This window comes from Micrasema longulum, unplaced genomic scaffold (genome assembly GCF_059751315.1).
Source record: "Micrasema longulum isolate JH-2025_06_02 unplaced genomic scaffold, ASM5975131v1 h1tg000800l, whole genome shotgun sequence".
Classification (NCBI taxonomy): domain Eukaryota; kingdom Metazoa; phylum Arthropoda; class Insecta; order Trichoptera; family Brachycentridae; genus Micrasema; species Micrasema longulum.
This window is the reverse complement of record NW_028277992.1, coordinates 79,042-102,235: the sequence shown is the minus strand read 5'-3', so window position 1 is coordinate 102,235 and position 23,194 is coordinate 79,042. Positions and strand designations below refer to the sequence as shown.

The following is a 23,194-nucleotide window of genomic DNA, read 5'->3' as shown; positions in this document are numbered from 1 at the left end:
CAAATTGTTACCTAATGACGAATTTTTGATACACATTTTCTTACGGGGTCTATCTTTTCCACTTAATATTCAACTTCTTCTTTTCTTGAACTGTCCTATGGTCAATAGTGTGATAGTCAAACATTTAAGGGGGAGTGACCTGAAAAATGCTAAAATGTGATATTTCGATGGGATATTTAAAGTACTTGTAGTAGTCCTAGCCAAATTTTAAAAATACCTTGTCAAAATTCAAATTTTCTTCTAGAGCTTTTGCTTCTTTATTTTTATCTTATAAATTAGTGAAAAAAATTCTCAAAGATTATGAAATCACTGAAAACAGTCATTTTTCGAATAGATATTTAATGTATTTGTAAATATAGTACGACCTTATTTTTTAGTTTATCGTAATGCCTATATTCTCTTCTAAGGCTCAATATCTCGTTTTTTTTTTAAATAAATTTTGTTGGGTCATTATATCGTATAAACTGTCGTCATTTTAAGGGTGTAAAAATCCTATATAAATCCTCATACAAAAAAGCCAGATTACAAATATCGATTTATTCACGTTCCACTCGCCGAGGACGGTGAACGTCTCTGATATTGAGTCCACGCAACTTTTTTCAAACAAAAAAATATGGTATTTTTATATACATATACAACAAATCGCACAATGGGGAATCTTAGAAACATAATTCAGAAATATATATACATAAAAATACAAAAAAATATCTAAGACACGAAGTACCGCGAAACCGTCCAATTTTGCCCTGGATGGATATTTTGCCCAAACAGTCTAATCTATGATCAACCTTTAAAAAAACATATTTCCATTTGATTTCGGTTAATTTGGTACAAATTTCGCGGTACATATTCTTACACACTAAATAATTTACGAAATTAAATTTTTTTGAATTTAAATTAAATAAATTACTTATTATTATTTTATTGTTCAGCCCTGTTTTATAAGTTGTTTACGCGTGATTCGCTCGTTAAATATTGTCAAATCTTTCGTTAATTTGCAACAATTTTGCAATAAAAACATTGGTAAATTCGGGGATCGTCTCTAGATCGTACTACTGTTACGAAAATTTTCATTACTCACAATATGTAATCCTCAAACTGTGTTTTTGTAATAATTTCAATTGAAAAACATGAAACATTTATTCTTATATGCAATTCTCTTTTGTTTTAGGTCAACCCGGTTTCTACTTTGGTCAGCCAGACAACAGGTTTGTCCCCAGTTTCCAGAGCCAAACGGGAGGACCTTATTTTGGCCAAAATAACTTCGGCAGCCAGTTCAGACCCTCAGACTTCTCCCAGCAGCAAGTCTTCAATACTCAGGGAAATCAAGGATTTCAGAATACAGGGTTTGAAGCCAGCAGACCTTTGCCTCAATACCAAGAAACGGCTGGAAGATCGAGACAAAATGGGCAATATTATATACAGTCGGAGTTCGCTCCGTTGAATGAACAAAGCGGATTCCAAAATAGACCAGCCCCAACCAGCTATCAGGTCAATCATCCGGCATCAACGAACAGGCCAGAATTTTCGCCTTTCTCTCAAACATCGCATAACCACGATCCTTCGAAACCAGAGATGTTCTTGGGTCAGATCACAATCAACAATCCAGATCCCTTCCCCGATAATCCCGGAGATGTTCACAACTTTAACAGTCCAAGAATAAGGCAGCCAGGACAAGGGACTTATAATACCAACATTCTTCGAACTCCTCCATTAGACTTTGATTCAGATTTTCCCAGCGCTGCTGAGCCGGTAAACCAAGATATTTACGAGTACACTGAAAAACCTAAAATTTCAACTTACAATCCTAATAAGTCAGAGTTTTCAAGAAACAAACCACAAAATAGAATCCTCAACAACAAGCCGAGTTATTTCAACTCACCGAAGGAAGATTTTGGTATACCAAAAAAAGCCCAAGCGTCTAATGAAAACTACTTTAGCAGTAATGAAAACAGTTTCTCTAATACCAGAAACCGTTTCAAGCCAAAAGGTACAAGTACGATGCGACCGAGTCCTCAGACAGCCCGGCAAAATAGATTCTCCCCGTCTACTAAGTCACCGGGCAAAGCTTTGGCATTTAATATAAGGTCAAACAAACCATCGTTTAGTCCCAACAAACCACATTACAGTTCTACAACCGAACACAAACCCTTGTTTGACCTAGAGCCATTATTAGAAGATGAAATTCTTGAGGATGGCGATAGTTTACGAAAACCCACCAATGGTTCTGAAGATGTTGAAGTGATCAAATCAGTAGACATTACAACAAAAGAACCTTCTACTACTGAAAACGCTGAAGTCACCACAATCATTGAAAATATTTCGAAAGTCAATTCCTCTCAAAATACAACAATTCTTGATAGTGAACACAGTGCAAATGTTCAAAACGAAACAATTACGGAGTACGCAACCGAAACTTATATTTACGAAGATCAAACAGAAAGCGATGATGAAAACAGTCCTGAACACATCGTAGAAAGCAATAAAAATATTCAGACCTCTGAAGTTCCAGAGTATTATGATGAAGAAGTCGAGTACATTGATGAGTCTGAAAATCCCGACGACGATAGCCCATCTGTTTTGGACTCGACTACTCATGATCACTCGGAAATTCAAAACGAAGAAAATGAAGATTACGAAGAAGAAGAGGATGAACACAAAAAAGATTCGGGTGAAGATAAGTCTACTGTCAAAAGTGAGACCTTTGAAATTCTTACAATGAAACCTAAACAGACCATGGTCAAAGATGATAACTTTAAGGAATTTGTTGACAGCGCTCTCATTGATAATACTGAGCCTCCAACGTACGTCACCGAAGAATATGCGGAACCTGAAGTTACTTCAGTTTTTCCTGAAGAAATAACAACCGAACCACCATCAATATTAATTGGACAAGAAGTTGTTTCAGTCGTTACAACGAAAAGTGTAGTCAACGGAACAGTCTCGGTTCCAGAACAAACGCAAACCCCACCAAAAAGCACTGTGGAGATTAATTTACCATCAAATCATTCTGAGTCAGCTACTTTGTCAATTGAAGATGATAAAATTACCACCGTATCACCCAACTCCACGGAGAGCTGGGTTGTTGTAGCATCAGTTCAAACTAGCCGAAGTGTATCAGGAGCGAGGTTCTTACCTTTCCCGGGAGTTGCTCAAGATGAAAAGAAACAAGTCTTGTCAGATTTGGAGGAAGAAAATGAAAATTCAGAACCCACAAAACCTGAAGACGCCACAGTAGATAGTGTTACCACAACTGAACAAACGACTGATACGAATACGAAATCGACAGAGAGTATAATTGATAAACTAGATCGTGTCCAATCCGAACTCTCAAGTGGATTTTTATCTGGTTTCAAAGGTGACGCACAAGATTTTGCAGTTCTTACTGAAATGCCCCATGACAAGCCTGCCAAAGAAGAACCCACTACTCCTGCTCCGCCGTTACAAATATTCACAGTCAAGAGTACAACAACGACCACTTCCACTGAAAGAGCTACGCCAGAACCTCCCCCAGTGACCATCAAGAAGTTTTCTCCTTATTCCCGTCCTGCTACTACCACAGCAAAACCGAAATCCAAAATTCCAGTTCTAGAAACAATCAAACTAGACGAATTAACTGGGCTTCTCCCACCTGGATTCAAAGTACGTCAAAGTTTCAAAGATAGAAAGATCACAACAACAACTGAAAAGGCTGACGAAATCAAAGAAATACCTAGCTCTTTGAAAAACAAATTAGTGATTCAAAGTGACATATCTTCACTTTTACCAAAGGGGTATAAACCACCTAAAGAAGAACCACCACCTTCTATAGAAGATCTTTTTAAGACAGTCAAACCTGATTCTGTGGTTCACCTTTTACCCCCTGGATACAAACTAACTCCAGATGCTAGCACAACAGCAAAACCTAAAAAGGTTGATCTGTTAGCACAATCAATTCCAGTAGACGTTTCATCATTCTTGCCTAAAGGCTTCAAACTCCTGTCAACAACAACTGAAAAACCAACGACTATAAACAAACTTCTTGAAAAGGCGAAATCCGTTGATATTTCAGCCTTTCTTCCTCCAGGGTTTAAACCTGAATCAAAATCTGAATCTAATGATACAGTACCAATCAAGATTGCTGATATTTCTTCACTTCTTCCCCCTGGTTTTAAGCTTAACAAAGGGGAAAGCAAACCAGAAGTCAGTACTGAAGACGGTCCATCTACAGCGCAAGAACCTGCTAAGCCTGCGGTAAAGGATTTCAAAGTAGTATTCCCTTCAAGACCTGGTGCAGGAAAACCGGGCAAACGATTGACCACTCCGAAACCATCGAACGAAGGAGGCATGCCCGGAGGATCTACTCCATCAATGCTCAAGAAATGGCCAACCAGGTAGTTGAACAATAATTTTAAAATATATTTTTTTAAGGTGTGTGTTTAGGTACAAAGCACAATCGGAATGTAATTAAATTAGCAAATCTAATATAATACAACATTTATAAATATGTCTAATCGGGTTGTGGTCCCGTGGCTAGTGTCTCGGACTCACAGACCAAAGGTCCGTGGTTCGAATCCCACTCTACCCCAACTTGATTCCATTTTCTAATAGTGAGTTATTTACAACTCGTTGAGAATGGCCCTCAAAATTAAATATTTGGGTAAATTATAAGAACGCAAATATTTCTTTTAAAAAAAAAATAAAAAAAAAAAAAATGTATATATGCATATAACATGGTGATAAGACCGATAAATTGAACTAAAGAAAGTTGTTAGTCGCTGAATAAAAGAATATTAATTCACTTATAATATTGTAATAAAACAATACAAAAAAACAAAAAATTACAACTGGGATGGAGAACATTTTAGAGAAGGGAAAATGTAAGTCTAGGTATTTACAGGGTTTAAGGCCTGTCATTGGCTGGTTTATGTGTCCACTTTAGACACAGTGTAACATTTACAATTTTTCTTCTATTCTTCCATCTGTTGATTTAAGTGAAATTAAAGAGCTGAAACATTTATTGTGGTGAAGAGATTGATCTGATCGAATTATCTCACATACTAGACAACGCTTAAAAATAATTTTCCAATTTTTAAACTTTTTCTTGGACCAGTTGATTTTATTACAATATTTTAAGTTTGCCATAAGCCCTGCCCTGTAAATGCTTATATTTTCATATTCCCTTCCCTGTTGTAATCTATTAATCTTAACACTTTGTATTCCGGAGCCGTGTAAACACGTGATTATATAACCATGCGTTGTGTTCCGGTCCCGTGTTTTCACGTGGTTTACCAGCTGTCTAAAAAGTGCATTTTATGAGACCTGGTGACTTTTATTAGTACTTTTTTGCTGCTGGTAAAACACGTGAAAACACGGGACCGGGACACAACGCATGGTTATTATAATCACATGTTTACACGGATCCGGGATACAAAGCACAAAAAAAGGAGTGAGTCCCTGTATATGTGCGAATATTGCAATGCGCAATGTAGCTCTCCTTAAAGGCCAATGTTGGCAAAACAACCATACAAAAATGACTTATTTAATAATTTCAAATAAATCTGAGAAGTTTCAATTGATTTAACTTAGTATTTTCATAATTATGACACTTTTAAGAAACCCTTCACAAAGCATGAAATTTCACAAAAATGGGCCGGGCACAGGGTAAATTCTATGTGTATTCGGCCGGTGCTCAAAGTGTTAATGACTCCCTAGGGGGTGAAGTCCAGTTTTATGTCTACAAACATTTTGGCAAACTAAAAATACTATAACAAAATAAATTTAACTTTAAAAATAATTCTAAAAAAAATAAGTTAAATCCTTGCTATACGAGTATAACTTTTTTTTAAATGTTAGGTGTTAAATTTTGGCATTTTGGTTTAATGCATTTTTTTTATTATCTTTGTAAATTTATGGATATATATTGGATTTTAAACAATTATTTGAAGGGCAACGACTGAGTTCACTGGCTGGCCGACCCCTTCTACGACTCCGTTCTCCATCGAGAAGCTGCTGGAGGCCCAGAGAGCCGCTGCAGCTAAGAGCGCGGAAGAAGGCTCCGCCAACCCGGAGACTCCGGAGAAGACCAGCACGACTACAACCTCCACCACCCCCAGTACCACCACGACCACCGTGCAGCCTACAACTCCTGGGATCTGCAGCGGGGAGTGCGATCTGGCCGCCACTATCAAGATTGTCGGAGGTAAAACCAACCACTTTCCATCAACATCGTTGCACAAAAAGCTTTAATAAATATTATCATGAAGCCCCTGTCAGAGCGAGTTTCCTCGACAGATACAAAAAACTTAATGTTACGACTGTAAAACAAATTTATTAAAAAGTTTTACTAAGATATGAATACAAAAAATATTAATACCTCCCACAAAAATAATATGGATAGTGTATTTATTGATTTGGAGTTTATTTTGTAGAACTCTATAATTTAAAATTATTATGTAAGAAATCAAACATCTACTGAACACTTGATTTTATTTTTACAACTCTAAAAACAAAAATTTCGTCACAATTGTTTGGCCTTGTTAGGGCATTTTCGAACGAGTGTAAATATTAGATAGATTGAATGTCTTTATATAGTTATATAATTCAAGGCACTTAAGTAAAAAAAATAAAAGAATATTATGAACATGTACATTAATCATATTTGTGGGGAATTTATTAGTTAGGTACTCGTATTTATATTTTAATTTCGGAAAAAAAAGTACAACAAAGTAAGTATTTATTGACACACATGTATTTATTGTAAGATAATTAATAAAGCTTTATAGTTTTATATCTTTAGATAATAGTTGTGGAAAATATATAAATATATATTAAGAAATTTATAAAAACGTTAATTTATTTTTACCCAATATTTATATTTTAATAATTTCTAAAAATATACATGCAATTGTAAAATGATTCACCTATTAATATCTCATCGCGCAAGCGTGTACATAAAGGGGCATAGTGTAAAATAACAGTCTATATAAATATGTTTAATAGTGGTCCGAAATTCAAATATAAATATTTATCTAAACTCCCAATTACCTATTAAACACTTGACCTTAATTATTGGTTTTTCCCTCAATTGTGATTAATTTACATGCTATTGTTCATAAGATTATTTTTATTTTCTACTTAAGTATTATTTATAATTATATAACTGTGTAAGGACATTCAATCCATCTAATCTTCACATTCGTTTAAAAATGCCCTAACAAGGCGAAACAATTGTCACAAGTTTTTGTTTTTATATTTGTAAAAATAAAATAAAGTGTTCAGTAGACTCAAATCAGTGTTTGATTTATTTTATTATAAGTTTATATGGATAATATAGGTGGGATGCGCACGGATTGATGAGTGTATCAGGCCAAATAGGTAGATAGATGTTTTTATTTGTAGTGTTTTTATTTGTGAATTTTATGTGTTTTTATTATTCTTATTTTTTAAATTATTTATTAAGGGAAAACAATAGTTGTTATATAAGAATACAAAATATAAAAAATAGTACATACATCCAGTTAAAGTTTTTCACAAATATAATGAGAGAACATGTTACACAGTAAAGAGAAAAATAATATATTATACAAGACGAGAAAAAAAAAGAGCTCGTAAGAAGGTTAAGGGATGAGGAAATAGAGTGGAGGAGTGAAGGAGAGGGATTTTCATAATATAGTTGACCAATTCAACATTTTGATTTAATAAAATAAACATATTGAAAAGAACATAAACTTATTACACACTGACAAAATGTTTCAAAAAGTATTTTTTTGAAGGCACAAAATTTTGTATTAAAAATATCTAAATGGGGACAAAGTAAATTTAATTTGGAGCAGCTGTTTTATAAGTATTTTAGATTCTGATTGTATTATATTTAATTGGGCATGTTTCAAAATTTAATTTAAAGTCTCCTTCGGTATGGGAAACCCAACACCAAACCTTCAGAATTCTCAAAACGATGTTTTTTGAGTTAGTGGCTTTTGCCTTAACGACGACGAAATGTTTAAAAAACAAAAATAATAACAAGTTAAATAATAGGGAAATATCACATGGTACGGTTACCGTAAAATATATTTGAAATAGGTTTAGAATTATTAATTGTATTTTCAAAATCAATGTGGATATTAACATTATTTTGAGTTTGTCCAAATTTTTGAAGACAAGGACTAGATTCAACTCCCTGGGGAGCTGTTTATATTAACATATTACAACAGAGATGAAGAACATTTAAAAGGTGGTAATATAGAAGTCTAGGCATCTACAGGGCTTATGACCTGTCAATGGCTGGTTTAAGTGGACACTTTACACACTGTGTAACGTTCACCATTCTGCCCATATTCGAACATTTATATTCCTTCAATTCTTTCATCTGTTGATGTTTGTGAAGTTAAAGAGAAATGAAGAGAAATGTTTTCATACATAAATGTAAAAAAGAAATTCGATAAAAATATGTTAGTAGAAAAACGCGACGTGTTTGGCCTTGGTTGTCGTGACGTCAAGATTCATGAAATCGTTCTACACAAATTTCAATGACAGAAACAAATAAACATGAATCGTGACGTTTTAAGAGCGTGGCCAATGGAATGGCCGTTTTTGCGGGAATCCAAAATAACACATTTAAAAGTATTTTTTACGCTACTAATAATTAGCAAAAAAATATTTTTTTACAGGACATTGTTTCATAGACTGTTATTACTTTTAAAACGGTGATTTTTTTCCTTTTGTGCTTCTCCCACTATTTTCGGGACTTGTCACTTGAATTTGTGTTTCTTGACATTAAAATATCTACATAATTATATTGTGTTTACGATAAACTATTTTATAAAAATGTGACCTTTCTAGGTGTCAACTGGGTCCCAGAGCTTTTGGATCACAATACGAAGGAATGGCAGCTACTCGCACAAGATGTCTCCAATGAGGTAAATTAATATTTACATTTTTATAATAGAGACTTGAATAACTTCTCGTTTTTTCCTGACAGATGGTGTTAATCTTAGCATTTTTACATCGGACAATACTACAGCAAATATATCGTGAAGCTCCACCATTAGGCTTGAACATTGATATATTAATTCATAGACATGATAGAGTAAATATTAAAAAAATAAGTGACACGGAAACGAACACATACTTACTAAGTCTTATTGGTTAGAGTGGACCGATTATGTATGAAGTTTTTTTTATTTTTTTAGACATCAAAGTGAAAGAAATCTAAAAAGTTGCATTTTGGATCACATTGAACGTAAAAATTAAACAAACAAACAAACAAACCATCACGCCGTTTCCCCGTAAGGCTAGGAAAAAAGGATAAAACGTCACATCAATCTATATTTGCATACAGATCTCGCTTCCTCTACATTCATACATCTTCTCATACACGCGCGCCGATTATTCCGACTTTTGACATGTCCATCTTTAAGTATTTGTTGGATTTGGTCATGCCATGTCTTTCTCGGTCTTCCTCTATTTCTGCATCCATCAACATTCGCATTGTAAATATTCTTAGCCGTTTTTTTGCTGTCCATTCGTTCTACATGTCCAAACCAGCGCAGAGCTCCTTTCTTGATTTTGTCGATAATGCTTGTCTCAGCCTTACATAATGTACGGATCTCAACATTTGTGCATCTATCGTACATAGTTTTACCACATATTCGCCTGAGAGATCGCATTTCGACAGCATTCAGCCTACTTTCATCCCTGTTTTTCCAAGTCCATACTTCGCTCCCATACATCATGGATGGGACCAGGACTCCGTTGTGAACTGACAATTTTGCCTCTTGTGACAAGCATTTATTTGCCAAGTAAATATTATTTAAAAAAATATTCCATACTACTTTTGGCCTTTAACTGAGGTTTAAAGTTTATCACTGTCTGAACATTTTGTTAATTATCTATTGATTTAAAAAAAAATTGTCAGTAAAGTTATAACTTCACATTAAAAGTTCGAACACGTTTAAAAACTACCGAAATGTAAAAAGTGTACACTCCGCGGAACTGATTCCGTTGGGCGCCTGACCAATATTGATGAAAACAATGGCTCAATAAACCAATGCTACTCATTTATTACAAAACAAAGTGCAACTCACACCCTAAGATGCTTATTTAATAAGGTTTAATGCACATTATGAAATTTTGTTGGACTGATTTTCTTACTTAAATACGAAATGACTGCCGGCTTAGCGCAAAAATCGACTTTTTCGATCGAGGGCCAAAAGATCGAATATATTTTTTACATTCCGAGTAATGGTTTTTGGAAAAGGCAACTTTTTAGACCCCTTTCATTTCAAAATTCGTAAAAAAAAATTGGATCAGCCCACCCTAATGAATATGCTACCAAAAATTGGAGGATACTCATTTTTAGTACATAAAATAATTTGTATTTTAACGTTAACAATCAACATTAGTTTTTAGTGGATCTTAATACAGATTCTTCCCATAAAATCCTTATATTTCCGACCCATTTATTTCTTTTCACTGTATTTTGGGGAACGCAAAAATAATATTGACTCACGTTCATTATATTTTAAAAACATATATCTATCAGTACACCCCTGTAACTAAGAAGAGCTTCGCAATAGGGAAATATCACAAACTACGAATACCCATAAAAATATATGAAATGGATTTAAAATAATTAATTGTATTTTCGAAATCAATATGGGTTTTGTGGGGAAATGTTTTCATACACAAATTTAAAAAAGAACTTTAAAAAATACGTCGCTAGATAAACGTGACATGTTTGGCCTTGACAGTTGTGACGTCAAGATTCGTGACAATGTTCTAAACATTTTTTATGGTCGGAACAAATCAATATGAATCGTGACGTATTAGGGGCGTGGCCAATGGAATGACCGGTTTTGCGGGAATTCAAAATTACAAATATAAATTATTTTTTTATGCTACTAATGCTTGGCGAAATTTTTTTTTTACTGGACAGTTTTTCATGGACCTTTATCAATATTTGAATATTAATTGTTTTAAGCTTTGTTAATCAGTTATTTGAGGGTACTATTTGCAAACCCAGCAAAATCCATCTTTGTTTATTTTGAGCAAATCACAAAAAACCGATACAATACTTAACTTCACCTTTTTTTAATTTCCATTTTTTTATCATAATCAGTAAATATTTTATACGTAAGCAGTGGTGACATAAGCATGATTATGTCAAGAAACAGTCGTGAAATAATAAATTTAATTTTGTACATTTCAACTTTACAATACTCAAGTAGAGGTTGCCATGTTTGCAACAAACCCGATAATTTAAAAATTGAGTTCTTACAAATAAAGCCGTATTTTCAACTGACAATGTTGTAATTATTGTAAAAATTGTATTATGTATAAGTTTAAATTAATATCTCACATTTTTTAGATTTTGGATTTTGCCGGGTTTGCAAGTAGTACCCTCATTCAGCAATAAATGTTTACATAATTCTTTTTACAATGTTTATCCGAAATGTTTTTACCACGACACAAGCAGGCATTTAGGTTTTGATTGCAAACATCACGCCTGGCTTGATCGAAGAACGACTACATACTAGTTAAGTGTCATTTTTGAGGGCTCAGGGCATGCGGCATGCCTATGTGTAATAATATGTTAATTGGCTTGAAACACCGAACAACACGATCTTATGTAATCTGTGACTTGAAATGACGGTTATGTTATTTCGCTGAAATGTTGATAGTATAATTACGTTGTTCCGCCGACAAACTCAAAATATTGTAATTAATTAGGACGTTTGTCATTTTACCAGCTCGAATGCTACCAAACCTCAACACCCAGGAGTATTCCACCAGTCGGTCGGCTGGTTATAAATTACATAATTTGGATGTATATAATGCCAACCTAATACTGAATACTGCATGTAGATGTAGGCACATAATACATGTACACTGTATGGTCTTTGTATGGTATTTGTATGGTCTGTATGGTATTTATTACAATGTTCAGCTGTATGACCAATATTCAAAAGTAGTTTTATTTTTAATAATATGTATTACATTTCCATTTACAGTAATCTTGTGCGAATTAATGAAATAAAATTCCTTGTAATCTTTCATTACTCACATATTGCAACAGAGATAAAGAACATTTAAGAGAAGGTAATATAGAAGTCTAGGAATCTACAGGGCCTTTGACCTGTCAATGGCTGGCAATAGCAATAGTTATGATATGTATTAATAATAGAATTGTATATTTTTGCATGTCTTTTAGCGTTCCGATGACATGAAACAAAATAATTATTATTGAATGAAAAATTGTAATAATTTACCCAATGAACTGAAAACTATTAAAACTAATAGATAAAACACAAAATAAATTCAAAGTATTTTTTTTTTTAAACCCGAGTAAGAACAGCACACTATTTTAATTAGTGCTACGGTATTATCATTTCCCACTTTTTTCTTTATTTCGTTTTTTTTCTCATGTGTATTCGAAATTTAATAAATTCAAATGAGGAACTTCAGCCCTACGGGAAATTAGATACAATAAATATTTTCTTGCGCGCGATAATTGGAGCATTCTATTGTACGGCAAAGTTTCCTGAAGATGGATGAAAAAATAATCAAAAACATTTTGACAAAAACGAACTACTTTAAAAGACGCGTCTGGTTCATATAAATCAACCAATGATGAGAGAGTTATAGAAAATTTCCGGTTTGAATGGACCGATGGGCAGAACTGCCCGAGAATAAGCGGAAGAGAACCTCTGACGTCACGTGACAGAGTTATTTCAGAAATACAAACCTTTAAAAAATCGTAGCGCTAATAATGCGATATTAATTTTTTTTTACTAAGTGTTAAAAAGTTTTTGACTTAGTTTAACAAATGAAAAAAATAAAAAATACCACTGAACTTCCTCATTACTAAACAGTGTAATTCGCTCTCCAAGAACAAGAGCTGGTCTATTTTTTGAAAAGTTATAGTTATAACATTGACTAAATATATAAAAGTAGATACCGTTAGAAAAAAAAGTATCGTTTTATGGAACTATATTAAATTAATATTAAAAAAATCACGATTGCATAAAAACGAACGACTACGCGGACGACAACAAAATTCTCAAAATAATTCAAAATTTACAAGACTGCTTTCTTCTTCAATCAGACACTAACTCTTTTAACCGATGGTGTAGAGTCAATAAATTAGAACTAAATATTAAAAAATGCAAAATAATGTCATTTCATAGAACAAAACAACCGATTTCCTTCGAGCACCTATAAGAAAACTCCAAAATTGATGTAGTTAAGTCCATCAGAGATTTAGGAGTTGTTTTGGACTATAAACTGACATACAACGAGCATATAGATAATACAGTAAATAAATCACTGAAATTACTTGGCTTCATTAACAGAATATCCTCTGATTTTACTAATGTCCGTACAATCAAAACTCTTTATTGCTCAACTGTTCGCCCTCTTCTAGAATATGCCTCCGTGGTCTGGTCTCCATTCTATGTCAATCGCATAAATCACATTGAATCAGTCCAACATTGCTCGCTTCGAAAAATAGCGTGGATGCTCGGACTAGAGAGAGATAATTATTCTCATGCTGAAATAGAGTCAATGTTAAATATTTCTAGTCTACAAAAACGTAGAACTAATATTGACTCCATATATATGTTCGGCATACTAAATGGTATAATCGATGTTCCATCATTACTGGGACAAGTAAAATTCAATATTCCGACTCGTAGATTGAGAAACAATGAAGTACTGTTCATCGATCAGCATTAGAACAAACTACGGCCTAAATTCTCCAATGACCCGCCTTTGTCGTATTGTTAACTCAAGACAAGATCTGGACTTTTTTGGTTTAAGTTTACAACGATTTAAACGAGCACTAAATAAATAGTCCAGATCTTGTCTCGATGTCCCTTATGTTTGTCAATGCTTCTTTTCTTTTTTTAAAATGTTTTAAACTATTCTTTTCTTGTAATATTTAAACCTTATAAATTGTATACATGGACAATGTCCGTTAATAAATAAATAAAATAAATAAAACAGTTACGTAATGAAACATGCATGTATTGGCAAATACGCATTTCATAAATTTTTCTTATAGAAATCTTTTTTCGGGATAATATGCTCGCTTGATTATTAATTTTACTCACATTTTTCATTCTTGCTTACCGTTTACACTTAGTGTAAAAACAAAGTAAAAAAGTCTTCATAACAAAAAACTACGATGTATGCAAGAAGATTTGCTTATGAATGTTGATAAATTGAATGTGATGAAAATATAACTAAATGTGAGATCAGTAAAAACGGAGCTATTCTGAATCAGGTAGAAGAAATTGTGTGTCTGAGAAGTATTGTTACTAGAGATGGAAAGACTGAGAAAGATAATGAAAGAGGGTGAATGCCGGGAGTAGGGTGAACGGTGCACTGAAATCTACTTTGGTAAACAAATGTTTTTTTTTTATTTTTTTTATTAAATTGAAAAATATACCATACATAATTTTATATAATATTCTCAATGAGTATTTTTTAAAAAACACATTTAGGGACATGCAGATAACAATATATATTTAAAGACGTTTTTATATTTTAAACTATAACATTATTTACAAAAGCAGAATAAAAATTATGATACACTACAAATTAAAAGGGTATGAAAAAATATTTTAAAATAACAAAATAAACATAATACTAGGTATGGAAATAAATTCAAAATGATATATACATTATACAATCTGGGAAAGAAAAATTAAAAAATATAAAAAGTTAAAAAAGTTAAAAAAATTACATGTATGTATATATACAAACTGAACTAGTACGAGAGTGCAAATGTTAAAAATTACAAGAATAAAAAAGTTTTTTTAAATTAACAAAATATGCGCACCCAATACAGGTTAAAAAAATATCAAAAACGTATTAAAATTACGTATACATAATACAAGCTAAAAAAGTATTAAAAAAAACACAAATAACATTTTAATAGTATACTATTTTAATAACATTATATAGTTTATCTCAGGAGGCAAAATTAGGATTCAAATTAGGCAAAGTTAATTAATTCAATTACTGTTATTAAATGACCCAATACTTATCTTTCGATCAATATTTCCACGTGCACAAATTTTTTTTAAAGAAATTCAACATCCCATAGATTTTAAATGCGTTAGTGTGAGTTTTCTGAACGCGCCAGCTTAAGTTAAACCACCAGTAAGTAAAGTGGAAGAAACAGTTACCCCTACGTGAAACATCATACGGTTATGGGGTACATTCACGCCTCGAGTAGCATGTCTTACACGATATTATGTTTCGAGTTTCAAGTTTCTGATAACTTTCAGAACTTTCGCGTCTTTTTCAGCCTGAGACGAGCATAGAACATTCTGGAACACGGAACCTACTGTAAATACGGAGCATTGCAAGAGCTTTGTTATTTTGTGCCAGATGAGCTTCTGTGCCACAGGGTGACTTTTGCAGTATGTACATTAAACCCCCTCGCATAGAATTAAGAATAGTCCAGAAACCGCATACGAGCATCAAACAGAAGGCGACTTAACTACTCGTAAATGAGTAGGATTACGTTTTGACCCATTAGTTTCTTTGTAGACGTCGCTCAGTACGCAACTCCTGATTTGAATTCAACTATACCATGTTGTGTCCTTTTTAAGTTTAGAAATACTACTAGGATCTTAAAGAAACAGGATGGGATCACATTTCATGTGTAATTATCAAATGAATGTGTAAGAAGCAAATGCATCATTTAAAAATTGAAATATTTTTCGATCTGTCAGATTGTCGCAGAAACAATATAGATATTTCGTTAGTGTTGCTAGGGTAGTAATTTTTTTTACCCTACTTTGCTCATCTAATGAGAGAACTAATAAAAATTGGACCTCGGATTAAACAACTCTGTGGTAGACATTTGACCCTTTACTTATCTACTCTGTTGTGTCAATCAATGTTTCCGCGTATTCAATAAAATTTTTAAGAAATTAACAGATTGCTTTTTTTTTACCTTACATTTGTGTTATGATTATATTTTTTCCCAACTGGCAATATTACGCGGTGACTTCACGAATGCGCGCGGTGAAAGTGGGGCATAGTGGGGGATGATTAGACATAGTCCGATGTATTCAAATATGATTCCACGCTCCTTCTAGACTATTCTTAATTCTATGACCGCGAAGTTTCTTAAAAATGTGTGAAAAAAAACTGATTTTAATCAAACTGCTTTGAACAGCGTTACTAGTTTTATTAATGTTTTTTTGTAGATATTTCATGATTAAACTCTACAGTTAATGATTCAGATCCAATTATAAGTAAAATTATCAATAAAACTTGTCGGTTTAGTTTCACTTTTATTTCATTTTGACCAACGAGCGCTTTCGCCTAAGAAGGTATCTTTAAGACTGTTAAATTGTTTACAACATTTAGATCTTTTATAATATTTGTTAAAAAAACTGGGTATAAAAAAATCACAAAAGTATTTTTAAGGGACAGACAATATAAATATTATTAAAACTTGTTTGCCGGTAGATAATGTTTTTATCTTAATCGATACTTGTTTCAAATAGATATTTGAATGTTTAAAAACGTTTTATTTATTTGTCACCAGTACTTATTAGTCGTGAGCTATCTCTTGTCTTTGTCCTTCTCAGCTAGCTCGGGCGTGAATGAGAGATTCAAGAAAAGGAGTGACATACTGAATAGAAAAAAATAGATTAAAAGTGTTTTCTACGGGCGCGAGAGCGGTTAAGGATAGCACCGCTGGGGTGCAATTATGAATCTTATCTGTCCCCTAGAGAGTGGATAATGTTTGCTTCATATATGGCCACACTGATGATTAAACGTCAAAAAATATGAACACGTGAAATCAAACATGATGATTTTCATTTAGAACATTATTGCGACCATTACTTAAAACACTCGATTAGGTTTAATTGATCAAACCGTATTAGTTTTATTGCCGTTTTTGAAGCAGTTTTATACACCATTTGACGTTTAATCAGTGTGGCCATTATATGAAGCAAAGTTTCGTCACATTAAAAAAAAAAAATCTTCAAATTAATCTCTGTAGGGGGTAAAGACGATCCAGAATACCACCACTGGTATTGTCTAATACGTGTCACCGTAGTGGAAAATACCATGGCCTTCAATGATAAGAATAACAATTTATTTATTTTTTACAATTTACATAAGAGGTAAAACTGAGTATTCAAAAAATAAAGCATATTTACATAGCAAGGAAATACATATTAATAGTAAAAATACCAAACAAAAAAATCCCACAAAGGCATGGCCTGTTCGTGGGTACATAAGAAAATGTTAATTAAATTTTGCTCCTATAATAAATAATGAACAGTTATAATATTTTTGTGTAACATAAGAAAGAGAAAATAAAATATTCTGTGAAAGATTATATGATATTGTATTGTAATATTATGTACTGTATTTCTTTAATATGTTTGTATTTTATTTGTTTGTATTTTTTTTTAATACTTTTAATATCAAGCTTCTATAGCTTCTTTTTTATTAAAAAAAAAACAAGTGTACTTCTAAACACTATTCTATATTGTATTTTTTTACGTTTATGTTGTTTATTTTTATACCAACCATACTTCTAAACAATGTTCCTATATTTTTTATGTCTTTATTTATTTATTTACATACATAAGTTTATTGTACATTATTCGAGACAATAAGTCCCAACTCCATGGGACTAAAAGTCCTGTGTTGAGATGGGACGAGCAATTATATGACACAGACAGAGTATATCACCACAAATATAGGATTAGAAACATAAAAATAATTATAAAAAATATTTTTGAAAACATATTTGTGGCACACCAATATGGTTAACAGTAAACTCAAGCATTTAGAAAATCATCAAGGAGAATCATCATTTATACTGTAATTGAAAAATCATAATTTATATTGTATTTTTTTTAAATTTATGCTGTTTATATACTCATCAATTTTTTATACCAAAAGTTGGTAAACGTAAAGTACGTCTAAACACTTTTCAATCTTTTATTGCTTTATATTGTATTTTTTAAATTTTATGTTATACTCATGTTTTATATAACTTCCATGTAGGTATGTAAAAGCCTTATGGGCGTGAAAAAATAATAAAATAAAAAAATAAAAAAATTGTACCACTTTTTGTGTACACCTTGTACATTTATGTACACCTTGTACATTTATGTACTTTTAATAAGTTTTAGCTTTCTACTTATCTCTCGTAGTTTGTGTGTGATTATCATATGCTGAAAGCTGCTGTAGAATTGCTCAAGTTTCCACTCTCAAACTCTTCACAACAACTTATTTATGTTCTCAAGTTTAAAGTTCCAAGGTTTGTTCTATTAGGCTCTCCTTATTATTGAGAAGACAATGCTAACTTTTTACGTTTTGTTGCTGAAAATCAATATGAACCTACGATAAAATATAATATATCAATACAACGACATTGGCGCGCCACCGTAAACATTTTTGAGTAGAATTAGTTTTTATTGTTTTCAAAAAACATTTAATGAATGGATTGGCTCAGATTATGTCAAAAAGATTCTCGTATCCTAGTGAATGGAAAATACAGTTCTGTTTGTAAAAATTGACCAAATCCCTTGGCCCCGTTTACAATTATTATTTTCAATATCTATAAAGTAATATTGATTTTTTGTACGAAAATGTGTAACTGTGTCTGTAGTCTCATAAAAAGGTGTGATTTAGCCATTTTTAAACGCCAGTTTTTTTCAAAATCACGTTATTCAAAAAATTATGTAAACATGTATTAGATAAAAACAACAAATTTGAAGGTATTTCTGTTTAAAAATAAATTTAAAAGTTTTATATACCAACGAAGGCTTCATTACTTTTCGACTGGTAGATTCACTTTTTAAAATTTAGACCAAACTTTGGTATATTGATTCTTATATAAAGACTTGGTATTAAGAAATGATTTGAATATAATAAATTGAACGAAAGAATTGCCCTAGCATCTTAATTTTTTGTTTTTGAAAAGAAATACAATCATTTTAAATTATATTGTCGGCCTCGTGGTATAGTGGTCAGCGCATTTGCCTACCATGGTAGACTTACATGTAAGACCGATCATTTTACCTCAAGAAGAAAATGATCAAGATACGCTGCGATTTGTATACCAATGCAGTGCCCTATGCACCATTAGGTGCGGAAATGGCATGATGAAAATGATGAAGAATTACATCAATGTTATGATATTCTACGTGAAATTATGTCTTCAATTATCGTTTTAAAAAAATTAAACAACCTTTTTTATGGGGTAACGTATTTTATTTTTTTTCAAAGAAGAATGTGGAATGTAATTGTTTTTCTTTTTCGTTCTACGAAAACGCAGTTTCTGTTTTTTTATATTTTTATATTCAGTTGTAATTCCAACAAAGTTCGTGACCTTGCACCAATAGTTACTGAATCTATGCCTTTGATTGAAGAAGATTAATGCTTACATAATTACTTTCCAAAAATGCTTAAGCTTTACAATAAAGTAGGTACCTACCTAAAGATAGCTCGGTTGATGTATTCTCACAGCAAAGACAGTTATACAAAAAATAAATAATGAGTTCACTTATCGATAGGTGAAACTTACCGACAAGCGTTGACATATTAATACGTCAATGCCGACACGGCAATATCTTGTCTCTCTGGGAAAATGATGATTTATTTTTGTGTCTTTTTGTTGTTTATGGTTTGATGTTCTTTTAAACATATTTTGTAAATCTCATCAATTGATTATCATAAGAGTTTATTTATTTACGAACTTATTAAGTCCATTTAACAATGGCTAATACATTTTTTATAATAAATGAGGGTATTAGAAGCAACCTAAGAAATCTCGGCCAAAAACGGAAAATTAGTTAATGATGCCAAAATAAACTATCCATAAAAACTTCTCCATCTAAATAATAGCGTAATTCAAAACCGTCTCTAAATCTTTCAGAAACAGATTCCAATTATACTACTTTACACGGCAAACTAAGCATTCTCCATTGAGTTAGTGAAGCATAATTTATTAGAAATTGCCCCAATGTCCAGAATGTGTAGATTAGTCAATTCGTTACATAACTTGAAATTCTTTAAGATAGATCTTCCGGCTTTTCGTAGATCTCTTTGCCACTAAAACTGTGGAATGAAGATGGATTGGCGTGGTTTGGCTTGAAGTCTTATATATTTATCGTGTTTATGAATATATATTGTATACCATTATTGTATTGCCCTTGTTTATCTTTGCTACATAGTTTTATGTTCTTTTTGTTCAGTTTCTTGTATATATATTTCGTCATGTAACAGTTGTAAATGGCTTAGGCCGTATGTATAATAAATCAATTTCTCCATAAGTTAATTCAATAAATTAAACTAATTTAATAAATTATTAAGTTAATTTAATACACCTGTCGATCGGTTTAAGATAAATAAATAATATGTTGTCTCTCGTTTCCAGCTAAACTCGGTGTATTCGAGCTCTGCCGCCTTGAAGAAATGGTATAAAGGAATCAGGATTGACGGATTCAGCAAGGGATCAGTTCTGGTGGACTTCTTCGTGGAACTGAATGATGTCGGGGAGAAGGTAGACACGATGGAACTTAAGAAACTCTTCCACAAGTAAGACAACTATTACAATAAACTTTGCCTACCACATTCCAGTTTAAATGAAAAAGAAATAAAACATGTTTTAGTGGAACAATGAATACTTTGAATCAACCGGTTACTGCATGGATTAGAGAAAAAAATCATCGTAATTCTCCATCTGCGCCTAGTAGTACCTTCATAGCAGGGGCGAATCGTCTAAGTAAGCGATTATACACCATTATATTCGACTTTCGGTAATAATGTTTTATAGTTACCATGTTTATGAGAAAATAAATTAAAATAAGTTTTCTTTATTTAAAATCACCACCACCGTTTATATTTTACTACTAAAAAATATATATATAAAGTGGTGATTTGGTGATTTGCTTGTTTAATTGTTGATCGCGCCACTTGCCCGTTAGCAGATGCACGCTCGAAGTTGCTGGTTCGCGGGATGTATTATCCTTTATTTACTTTGCCACTGAACCCTAAATACAATTAATGCAATTCCTAGCTTGCACTGGAGTTCTGGTACCTTATTGTTTGTTACTTGTCTCGCGACAGTCAGGATCAAATCAGATCGTGGAGTCATGAAGGAGGGGCACTTGAGGTGGTTTCTTGATTATAATTATTTCACAACACAGTGGATAAAGTAAAGCTAGGGTTTCCTAGGACAGCGGTGCCCGTATTTTAACGGCCGTAGTGAACAGTGGTGTGGTGGATAACCGTCGTAACGGTGACTAGAGTGTGGTTTCCTAGGAAAACGGTGTTATCAACACCATTTAACACCGTTTCCCTAGGAATCCACTCTCTAGTCGACGTTACGACGGCTGTCTACCGCATCACCGTTCACTCCGGCCGTTAAAATACGGGCACCGCTGTCCTAGGAAACCCTAGCTTAACTGGTTCACGATCGCAGTGAGAAGAGAAAAAAAATATCTTAGCACATAAATCCCGACAGTTTGATTATATTAACAATTGTTATTTTGTTAAATGCATTTATGTAATTTTGAATTTGAATTTGAACACGTTGGGCCGGAGACAAAAATGTGGTACCTACCCACAGTAAGAAACGCAACATTTTAATCAGGGCCCAGTATGCAGCAAATAAATCCAATAAAGTAAATGAGGCGTAACCGATTGATTAAGTTTAAAAACTTATTATAAACTAAAAAAATGTACTACTTTTGTAAGTAAATATTAGTTACTTTGTATTTAAATATTGAATTATAACATGGATACTTTATGGGTTAATATTCATATTAAGTCGATCAGCACAGCACAAACTATGTCACGATTTCATTATATTGTAAACTCGAGAGAAGATCTGAACTTTTTCGATGTAAGCCTTTTTAGATTTAAACAGTCACTAAAATAGACCGAATCTTGTCTCGAGGCCGTTATTTTCGTATTTTGTACTGGCTTTAATGATTTTTTTTAATCATGCGTTTTATTGTTATTAACCCTTACGCTGCTACGCAGTTTTTCAAGAGTCTAATCAGAAATCTTATTATTAATACATTTTAAAAATATTTTATCGAATACGTTGTTTTCCAAACACACTACTGTTTTAAAAATTAATAGCAATTCCAAGAAAAATCTTCCATTTCATAAATATCTAATTCAAGCCCAGTGGAGTGAGCAAGATAGACAACTCGTGCCGCCCGCAACACATTCTCGTACAGCGGTTGTAAACCCTTTCTTAATCGAAAATAAAAACAAACAAAAATGATCTCGCACAGCAATCTCAAGGCGCATTGTTTTAATAGTTATTATTGAAACGACAGTATTATGATGGTTTTTTTGTTGATTGCGGGGCAAAGTGCCCTTATTATCAAACCTACCACTTCCATCAATGCATACTAAACAAAATTTTAGTAAAATATATCTTGGATGATTCATATGAACAAGTGACGTCGTTCAAAGTAGTTCGTTTTTATTAAAATATTTTGTATTATTTTTTATTAATTTTCAAGAAACTTTGCTGTACAATTTTATGTTCTAATTTTTACCGCGCGTAAGAAAACATTTTTGTATTAAATTTTCCGTAGGGCTGAAATAGGTACGAAACTGAATAATAACCCGTCGAATAAGTAATTTTTATGTTTTGAAAATGTTTTATACCACTGACGGTTAAGTGCAACAAGCAGTTCCCGAATTCATTTACCCTTTTGGGGATTATGACGTCAGCATCAGTCTAGTTAGAACTTTATGATAGGGATTAACAACAACGATATATCGTTGTTTAGCAGTGTAAGGGTTAAATAAGTCTACAACAATTATATAAATTTTGTTAATATTTCGAATGCGCTGTTTGTAAACCTAATAAAATAATTGATTTAATTTTTCTAGGTCTCTTACTGATGCTCGTCCAGGCAGTGTTGTGGAAGAGATTCCTATCGAGCTGGAGAGCCAACCGGACCGCCTTACAGGGAGGAAGATCGACGCCTTCGACCCGGACATGATGGTTGGAGATCAGCCTCCCGAAGAACGCAACGACTCGTTCAAGAAAGTGGACAAGTCCAAGGGGAAACTCGAGATTGGGAAGTTCATTGTGGATCCCATATTTACTGAATTCATAGGTAATTAATTTAATACATATTTTTTTTTTGTAAAAGATAATTTAGAGTCAATCAAAACTCCTAGATATTTTATGCTTTCA

At 32.7% G+C, this 23,194-nt stretch overlaps 1 protein-coding gene across 1 annotated transcript in view; it reads left to right on the top strand.

Moving 5' to 3' along the window:
- LOC148278984 (uncharacterized) overlaps positions 1-23,194 on the top strand; it is a 48,084-nt gene that overhangs the window by 15,768 nt on the left and 9,122 nt on the right. Inside the window, exons 3-7 of the mRNA XM_088230621.1 lie at positions 1,172-4,373; positions 5,928-6,181; positions 8,821-8,897; positions 20,405-20,565; positions 22,885-23,114. Coding sequence (XP_088086747.1) covers positions 1,172-4,373; positions 5,928-6,181; positions 8,821-8,897; positions 20,405-20,565; positions 22,885-23,114 — 3,924 coding nt within the window. The remainder of the gene's footprint in view (positions 1-1,171; positions 4,374-5,927; positions 6,182-8,820; positions 8,898-20,404; positions 20,566-22,884; positions 23,115-23,194) is intronic.